The sequence below is a fragment of the Eschscholzia californica genome, unplaced genomic scaffold (genome assembly GCF_041429995.1).
Source record: "Eschscholzia californica isolate CP2 unplaced genomic scaffold, dmEscCali1.0.p SCAF_3, whole genome shotgun sequence".
In the NCBI taxonomy this organism is placed as follows: domain Eukaryota; kingdom Viridiplantae; phylum Streptophyta; class Magnoliopsida; order Ranunculales; family Papaveraceae; genus Eschscholzia; species Eschscholzia californica.
The window spans coordinates 14,634,335-14,644,112 of record NW_028238420.1 but is presented as its reverse complement, the minus strand read 5'-3'; the positions used below and the strand labels follow the sequence as shown (position 1 = coordinate 14,644,112).

General features: G+C 32.9%; 1 protein-coding gene across 1 annotated transcript; it reads right to left on the bottom strand.

Annotated features, from left to right (window-relative positions):
• Positions 1-2,146: 2,146 nt before the first annotated feature.
• On the bottom strand, positions 2,147-5,664 carry LOC147548609 (uncharacterized). Its single transcript, XM_086669939.1, has 8 exons — positions 5,484-5,664; positions 5,222-5,338; positions 4,138-4,331; positions 3,942-4,047; positions 3,670-3,817; positions 3,415-3,554; positions 3,038-3,204; positions 2,147-2,666 (listed from the first exon to the last, which is right to left on the bottom strand). Exons 1-8 carry the CDS (start codon positions 5,551-5,553, stop codon positions 2,373-2,375), a joined length of 1,236 nt encoding a protein of 411 aa, XP_086526065.1. The 5' UTR covers positions 5,554-5,664; the 3' UTR covers positions 2,147-2,372.
• Positions 5,665-9,778: the final 4,114 nt, after the last annotated feature.

The following is a 9,778-nucleotide window of genomic DNA, read 5'->3' as shown; positions in this document are numbered from 1 at the left end:
ACCTTCAAACATTAAAAAAAATTTAAAAACTATCCACTCTCTCTAAAATAGTTTTTTTTAAAAAATTTCTCTCTCCTCTATCTCTCTCTCTAAATGCTCCCGCGAAAGAGTTTTTTTTTTAAATGTTAATGTTTGAAGGTTGCCGTCCAGAAAATTGGTCGGTCGACGACTTTCACCGGTGAAGATGACGAAGTGGCAAGAAGATTAGGTGGCAGAGAGAGGCGATGAATTGGATGAGAGAGAGGTGATGACTAGCTAACGGTGTTATAATGGAATTTGAAAAAGAGAATCATCTGCGTATATTTGATAAAATAGGAAGCTAGGCAGTAAACCAGTCACAAAATTTGTGGCCATTAGAGAAGTAATCCTAAAACGAAAAAGCAGAAGAAAGTTTCGTTGCCGTCCAAATATAATTTGTTTGAGATTATCTAGAGTATGTGGAGAAGAGGTTACATAATTATCTATGATGGATATGATATTTGAGGCTTTAATATAAAGCATAACAAATTTGATTTCAGTATCACATATAAAGCTTCTTAAGATGTTGACAGATTTCTACTCCAACTAAATGTTCTTTCAAATATGGAGGTCAATGACCATCCCATGATTAGTTACACTTACTCTTCTATCAACTTTTTTTGGTCTTTGTGGAAGGTAATCAAGAGAACATGTTATCTCTTTGTCCTGTTTTTGTTTATCAGAATCTACCTTTAAATTAAGATTACTAAAATAATGTTAATGAGAATTAAATCAAATAACTTATCCAATAATGGGATATACAATTCTGTCCTTACCAGATTTTTACAATGACAGTTTTAAGCGCTCACCTAGTAAGTGTTGTTGGGGGCTTGGGGCTTGGGGCTACCGGTTATAGGCACCCTCATATTCTAGAACATGGTTAAAAACACTTCCCTTTAAAATAGGCACTCTCACATTTTTTTTCTAATTTAAAATCGGTGGAGTCCAGCTGATTTGGTAATAAAATCGGCTCAAGTTCTACTGTTCCCAAAAGCCCCCAGAACTATTGAGTACAATTCAAATCATTGAATTCGGACCAAATTTTGTTACAAATATCGATTCAAGTCCACCGAATTCAACTCCAATTTCACCTTTGGTTTTGTTCATCTTGCTTCAATGGTTTTAAAAAACAGGGAAAAATAGATCAAACCTGTCCTTTTTGTATTCTGAAAAACTATAAAATCTCAAACTAGTAAAATTATATAAAGTGATAATCCATTAAACTTAACCAAGTTTAATCCAAACAATGATTAAATGACACTTTATGGTTTCGATTTTACTTCCAGGTTGCGAAGCTAATTTGTATCTACCTTCCCCCTTCGCCTCTGAGACAGTGTGGGGCTCGAAGTGTCGAGCTAGCTTATGCAAATTCCCCACTACTGTTCCGAGACCTAAGTAGAGCTCTTGGTAGAGCTGGTTCGAATTCACCTCTTCGCTTGCTTCTAAACGAAGGCATTGTTCAAGGTCTGTAAGACGCTCATGCCCTCCCATATCGGGGCCCAGGTGGCAAAGTTCTGCCAAATCCACCACCCTGATAGTTTCGACGAATGTTTGGTCGCGTGTATTCATGGTCAATCTGCTGAGTTCTTGAATTGGTCGAAGCTACCCAATATTTGGCTCAGCATTTACCACAATTACCCCACATTCGGTCGCCACTGAGAGAACTCGGTCGACACTGAGAGAACGATAGGATAGAGCAACAAAGAAAGAGGGATGGACAGAATGACTTACCAGACCGAACCAGAGAAAGGGAGTAGTTCCTCTGATGGCGGATGTCGCTGGTGGCGGTGGGTCCACTATGGGTGTTAATAAACATTGACTTGGTCTAAGTCAATCAACCAAGTCAACCAAGTCAACCAAGACAAAGGTTAAGTGCCAATGGGAATAACTGTGTGCACTTAAAAGTTCCCTCAACATACCATAACCCTTCATTTTATTTTATCAGATAAGAAATCATAATATTGTAATAACAGGCCTTTTCATTTATCATAGTTAAAAGTAGAGTCATGGATCAACTTATTTTGCTCCTATTAATGGCTAAACACATGGCTTTAAATTGTTCCTTTTTCCTTCATTAATTGGTCTTTTATGCTTCAATTTGTTATTGTTTTTTTTACACTTCAATCTTTTCAAACCCTTTATTTACCAAATGCTTTCCATCAATGGGAAGTTCACAATTTTCTACATGTGATATATTGCTTTTCTTGTAACTAAAAATGGACCATACCCTATTCCTGTTTGGAAGTTAGGATCTGAAACTAACCACATTAATAGGTCTCAGTTTCTCCAATGCAGTTCAGACATTCTCTATCGTAAAGCATGTAAATGCGTCTTCTGTTTTTGTAAAACGTTCTTCACTCGTTCTTTCTTCGGACGATGTCAGTTATATACTGATTTAGCCGTTGGCCGAAAATTTTAGTAGAGAATGACTCACTGACATGACGTCGTGCTTCTCCACCCATGTTCTTCGCCATGTCTGGATCGCTAATGAGCTTTGCTAGAGCTAAGGAGAACTCTTTCGGAGTTGATTCACAGAGGAACCCTGTCACTCCATCTATCACGGTCTCGACCGGACCTCCAGTATTGCATGCAATAACAGGCTTTTGCGCTGCCATTGCTTCCAAAGGTACAATTCCGAAGTGTTCGTCCTACATGAGTTAAGCATTAGACTTTGAGAAAGAGATAAAACCTCTACAAACCCCACTGGTTTCATTCACAGTTTTTCTGTTATTTAAAGATCCATTTTTCTTCCACGGGGCAATTACACCGTTATAGGGACTGTATCAAAAGCAATAAATAATTATATTTTTTAATAAGAGTTTATGTAATTTTTTAAAATGTAAACTGTTTTAACTGTTCTTACGTACTAAAAGTTAAGACCATTTTTCTACAATACCTTGTTTCCATGAAAATATACTTTTTTTCAGTTGTAACGGCCATGGGCCATTATGCATTCGAGTCACTGCATATTGTTTGAATCATCTGACACGACGAGAAAAGGAAAGAGAGATAGAGGTACCTTAGGAGTATAAAGCACACATAAGCATTGGGAGAGGAGTGTGTTTCTTTCTGCTGTCGTGCAGGATGTAATGAAGATCACACGATTTGATAACCCTTCCTTTTCTGCTAACCTCTTAAGTTCCTCCAGATACTCCACATTTTCACGGAGACGTTTATCAAATCCACCTGAAATAACAGATAATTCATAATTCATCCTCTTGATCAAAAGCCAGAGTATATTTCATGTTATGAACCAACATAGTAAAAAAAGCAGGTAGTTATGATCGGAATAAATAGTCAATAAGAAAAATCAGTGACAAGAACGTTGAATTGCCCTTGAATATCAAATGTAATCCTCGAATTTGGCAATTGAAATAGCAAAAGAAAATAGTTTACCCACAACAGTCAGAGTAGCCTTTGACAAGTCATGACCATTAAGAACATCTGCTTCATGGGCATGGAGCATCGCAAATGATGAAATTGCCAATTCAATGTTCTTTTTCCTTTCGTAACGGTTGATAGATAGGACATTCAAGCTATAAAAATGAACAATGAGTCTGAGTTAAAGCCAAAAGAGTTAGAATCCTCCTCGTGTATCTCATGCTTTAAAGAATTAAAAAAAACCAAGAGATATACAAGCATGTTGGTTACTTATAAGCAGAAGGTACATCAAATTGCTCCACATTGACTGCTGGGTAAAGAACAGCAGGTTGAATTCTTTTCGCATCAAGAGATTTAAATGTTCTGGCAAAAGTGGATGCGGTAAACTTGCTATTAACAAGAATAAGATCTGCCATCCCTGTAGATTTTTAAAAGCAGAATCGTTACAGAAACCACTTAACCTGTGAAATGAAATAGACTAGTATATCTAGAGTTTCTGACTTTATTCAAATTAAGATTAAAAAGTAAGGCATCAGCCAGACCCGTAGTTGTTTCTTCAACCATGTCGATTGGTCTACGATATATCTTCCTTAGAATTGTAGAGTGCTGTGCCAGCAACAAATCTGGAAAGTGACAATAGAATAGAACCTGGAGAGAGAATATATAATGTATGTTAAAACCTTTGTCCATGGTAGGCTCAGTTTAGAAACAACTTAGACAAAGAGAATGAGGAGTTACTTTCGTTGACTTCTTAGTTTTCATCAAAGGAACTACGACAGAGACTTGATCAACCAATACGACATCAAATGATGGCCACGTTAATAACACACATAGAGCAACAAAGATGCACCTCAAATATGCACATACTGCATGGAAATGATAGAAAATATGCCGGGGTAGAAAAGCACCATATACTGTAACTGGAAATATACCTGAAAACAAATATACATTAAAAATGCGACAGAATGAGAAACCAACATAATCGGTACATATATATTATGTAATCAGACATCAGTCCGCACATGTAGTAGGCACATTCATAGCGATGTAGTGTACTAACAATTTACTCTTCCTAGTCTCATGAAACAGCAATCAAGATTATGTTAGTTGGCTAATGAGTATAAATAAATAAGAATATAAGATAACGTAGAAAATATGATTCAAGTGTTATCTATACTTGTCCATTCCCCGGCTTTCTTCTCGTTCAAAGTAAGCAGGTCTTCAAGTCCTTTTACAACATTCAAGTTTTGGTTTATGTACAAAATTATTCCGTTTGAATGATCATACATGAGGTGCACTACGGTCATCCAAAAAGGCGATAAAATTTTGGAAAGCGGCGTGGCCCATGTTAAAATAGAGCTTTTCAGACCATAACAAAGCCATTAATGACAATGCATCTACAAAACTCTTTACAGATCAGAAGCCCCTAAAGTTCTAAAATCACCGAATGTCTGGAGCATACACCAAACTGCATTTTTACTTTGTCGTCTGTTCGATAGTTAACAAGTGCATGCCTATTGAGGTTCAGTGCTATAACTTGTCAGAAAATTTACCACCCACCTCAATTCTGTATCCGCGAACACGATTCCGAAGAATTGAACTTTTTTGTTCTTATATAAATGATTCATTTCTCAATTATGAGTCGCGGATCTTAATCAAATGATAATTACAGTATTGGATTAAATTCGGAAATTTGGTACTTCTACAATGAAAATACTAATTGGAATTAGGTTTGGGATTATCCACAATAAAATTCTACATTAAGTTTGGAGGTTTTCTTAAATAAGAAAATTGTTTCAATTCAAATGGGTTCTGTTTATACCAGAAAGGGTTTCCTCGAAACATCGATTTCTGTCATGGTGTGAAGTAAAAATGCGAACATTATGACCATGAGAAGTAAGTTCAACAGCAGCATCAACAATTAACCTTTCAGCTCCACCTATAAACACAATAAAAGTTCTAGGGTTTAATCAAACCAAGACAAATTCAATGAAATTTCAAAAATTAAACCCTAGACCCATTTTAAAAATTTAAATCAAATCCCCTTTCAATTGGCTAATAAAAAATTTAGATATGAATTTAACCTATTCCGAGATCGGGATGTATGATGGCAATGTTGAGGTTTGAGTTTCTTCTTCCTTCCCCTTTCGCCATACTGCTTTTGTTTGGGTTTGTTGACAAAGGGGAAGTTGGTTCAGTCGGAATGGGTTGTTGTTGTTAACGGGTCCGTTCTGGTCCGTTTCTAGAGGTTCTGGTTCTGGTTCTGGTTCTGGTTCTGGTTCTGGTTCTGGTTCTTACAATACAATGATCCAGAAGGATTTTTGAGTGAAAGGTCCAATTTTTGGGGGGGTAAAATCAAAATAAATCCAACCTTGCCAAAAAATGAGTTTCTAGTCCAAATGTCAGGACAGCTCATTGTTTCCTGATTTTTTTTTTTTTTTTTTTTTATCCCACTCTTGCCTTTGGACGGGATATGCTGACGTTTCCTGACAAAAAAAAAACTGGATGGTAAATAAAATAATTTCCCGTACACAAAAAATTCAAATTTTCAAATTCTTTTGAAAATTCAAACGAAATTTCAAATTCCCGCCGGCAAACCATCTCTTCCCGGTAAATAAAATAATTTCCCGTACAAATTTAAAATTTTCAAACGAAATTTCAAATTCTCGCCCAGCAAACCATCTCTTCCCGGTAAATAAAATAATTTTCCGTACACAAGAAAATTCAAATTTTTAAAATTTTTTGAAAATTTCACACGAAATTTCAAATTCCCGGTACAAAAGTGTCTAGTACAGAAGAAATTTTCCGGTACAAAAGTGTCTAGTACAGAAGAAAATTTCCAGTAAATAAAATAATTTCCCGGCGCGTCAGACAATTTTTCAAAAAAATTTCGTTTTCCGGGAATTTTTCGGTGGCAATTCCGTAAATTTCTGAACAGTACAGATTCTGATGGACGGGTTGTCAGATTCTTTTTCAGAAAAAAATCGTTTTCCGAGAAAATTTCGATGGCAATTTTGTAATTTTCGATGGCACGAACAGTAAATACTTTGTTTTCCAAGGGCCATTTCGTCATTTTTTTTTCCAACCTGACTCTTTTGACCTGCCTTTCATTTTTTGACTACCTAGGATGGGGAACCTATTTCCTCCCTCATTTTGGATGGTTAACCCAATCACCAGAATCTATAAAATAAATGATGGTACTCGTCGTTATCGGTATTTATCGGTTCTCTTTAAGATGTATTGTTTAATCATTTTACTACTAATTTGGAAGGTTAAACTTTTATAGTATAATTTATTTAAGAAAAGATAGATGGACGAATGATTAAAATTTACTATAATTTTTATTAATATATGTACGAAGTTGCTACAAAATTTGTTGTTAAATATATTTTTCTAATGATTTACTTAAGTGAGAAACTCAATTTTTAACCAAAAACAAAAGTAAGAAACTCAAAAACAAAAGTGAGAAACATGTCTAACCTCTCTTTTCTCTACTACTACCTAACCTATCCCAGGTTGAATTAATTACCTACATTAGAAGATATAACTGTCTTTTCATTTTTATGAAAATAATTCCTCACTAAGAAGTTTCCATCCTTACAAAAGTTGTCTTTTCCTTTTAAATGAATGTTTCTATAATCTTTTAAACCAAAGAAAATATATTATAACTCTCTCTTCTTCAGTTCACCGAGACAAAACCTAGAGAAATCGCAGAGAAAAATCATCCACGCTTTTTAGTCTTCACCTGAAGAAAACCTAGACAAACATGATGCTCAATGGATTAAATTTCTTTCTTTTACCATATTCTCGCCTTCTCGGTTTTTATTCAACGATAGATTTTTGCACCGTGCATAGTTTTGTTGTTCTTAAATTTAGGATATCAATCTTTTTCTTACAAAAATCTTTCAGATCTTGTCCCACTGTTGTCTCTCTACAATCTTGTTTGCTTCAGAAAATTCACATGGAAAGTAATTAGATATTTTGCAAACATTTTGTATATTCTCATAGCATTTTCTTGATTGTAATAGCATTATTGACATTTTATAATTTTCTGACCTAACCTGAAAATCATTTACGATTTGTAATTTTGAATGAACGATTTTTTTTATGCAGTCGGCGACACCATCAAATTTGTTGTAGCACTTCTTTGATTTTGCATAAATTGTGATAATTTTACTAACATTTTCTAAACTCTGACAAAACATAACCTATTTTAAAACATAACAGCGTTACTCTCGAAATGGCTTTATCAGTAATAGAATTGTACAGATATTCCGTAAAGTTTTACATTTCGATTCTTTTACTTTTTTTTTTATTTTATCATTCCATCAATTACAAATACTTGTTTGAACACTAATATATTTTACGAATTTACTAACGAGATTGTGGTTGTATGTGATTTTTCACGTAGATGAATATATGGGCAAATCCAACTATAAGAAAATTTCACAAGTGTTAACCAAAGATTCAACTATACAAGTGTAAAGGAAGAAGGTTGAATTAACTTGGTTGTTACTGGATCAGTTGAAAGATAATTAAAAAAATCTTTAAGTTATTAGTTCGTGTAATGGATTATGTTGTGAGTCTTAGTACAAATATTGAGAAATACGTTAAAAATGTTAATAGTTAATGGAAAATGCTAGAATATATCATAAAAATGTTAGAAATGTCACAACAATGTCGGCAATATTTTTTTTATTATGTTGGGTATATCCATATAATGTTTGGCCGACATGGGTGCATATAGGACTAATGTAAAAGAATAAAAAAATGTAAGAGGCATTAGAGTTTTGTGCTAACATCTATATCATAATCGGGTAATATGTTTATTTACATAATAAATAAAAAACATTGAATGACATGAAAGCATCAACATAAAAGAATAAAAATGTAAGACTTTGTGAGAAATCTATATACTTCTATTGTAGTTAAAATCAAACTTATTTATGTTTGTAAAAATATTATGGATTGTTCAGAGTTTAGAAGATGTTGATAGAGTTGCCAAAATATATGCAAAAATCAAAGAAATGCTACAAGAAAATATGTAACAAAAAAAAATTTAACAACGCATATTATGTTATCAGTTTACATGCATATTTTAAATGAAAACAAGATTAAATTTTTATTCTAAGATATAATTGTCTTGTTAATATCAGTAAAATGCTGGAAAACAAGATCGAATTTTTATAAATTTTTAGCTTTTTTTCGTACTGATAGAGTAAGGACCGATACCATCTCGGAAGGCTTCAACCCTTCCCTGAAACTCTTGACTGACGTGGGTGAAATTTGAAACCCATGCATCTCTGTCTAAGTTATTTTCCATTTAAGGTAACAACTATAAAAATTTGCATCACTGAAATCCATTCAATGATTGAATAATTGTCCATAAAAATGTAAAAGCATCACGCATAATAAGAATAAAGAAAATTCTAGAAAAATGTTTAAAATGTTGTTCTCCTAGTTTAAGTAATACAGGGGAATCAAGAAAATCTTAGAGAAATGTTAAAAATTTAGTTAACATAATAGAAGTAAGTCAGAAAACATATGTTACATTATTATTATTATTATTATTATTATTATTATTATTATTATTATTATTATTATTATTATTATTATTATTATTATGTTGTTACGTCGATTCATTGCCTAAGTTGTTTTAAAAACTTAGAAGTATTTTTTAGTATATAATTGTGTTTCTAAAATCAATAAAATGCTAGAAAAAAATTGAATTTCTGTTACATCTAAGAATGTTGTTAAAATCAATAAGATGCTAGATAAATAATCAAACTTTTATCCACTTATTCTAAATAATTCATAACATATACCACACATATTATGCTAACAGAACCAATAAAATGTTAGATTATTACTGAAAATGTCAGCAAAATAAATATCAGTTTACATTATGTTTTCTTCATGAAAATAAGATTGCAGTGATGGAAAATCCAACTTCTTTTCTTACGAAAAAAGTGACATAAAATGTTACACTTAAATGTATTGTTGGAATTAAATAAATGTTTTAAAAAATCCAAAATTTAATCAACATATATATAATTTTTATAACGATTTAGAAGACAAAATTGTTTGTAGAGATATAAACGTTGTAAGAACATAGGGAGAGAGAAGAGAATCTCGTTTTTAGGACAAGAACAATTGATTTGGTATGTTTTTTTTTTTTTTTTTGAGAAAACAAGGAAAGAAAACGAAACTACAACAGCGCCTCCTCCAGAGAAGTAATCGACGACCATGTGGATCTTTAGAAATAAATATTGATTTGGTATGTTGGTCTTGACAATTATAAATTTTAGAAATAAATATTGAGAATAATTTTGACCCTAAATTTTCTGTCTTAAAATTTATAGAAAGAATATATTTATTA

Excerpts from the sequence above, each read along its gene's own strand:
- LOC147548609 (XM_086669939.1), bottom strand. The coding sequence starts at position 5,553 with ATGGCGAAAGGGGAAGGAAGAAGAAACTCAAACCTCAACATTGCCATC. Across the intron at positions 5,339-5,483 it reads ACATCCCGATCTCGGAATAG|GTGGAGCTGAAAGGTTAATT; the intron begins GTTAAATTCATA and ends TTGTGTTTATAG. Across the intron at positions 3,555-3,669 it reads GATGTACCTTCTGCTTATAA|CTTGAATGTCCTATCTATCA; the intron begins GTAACCAACATG and ends TCATTTTTATAG.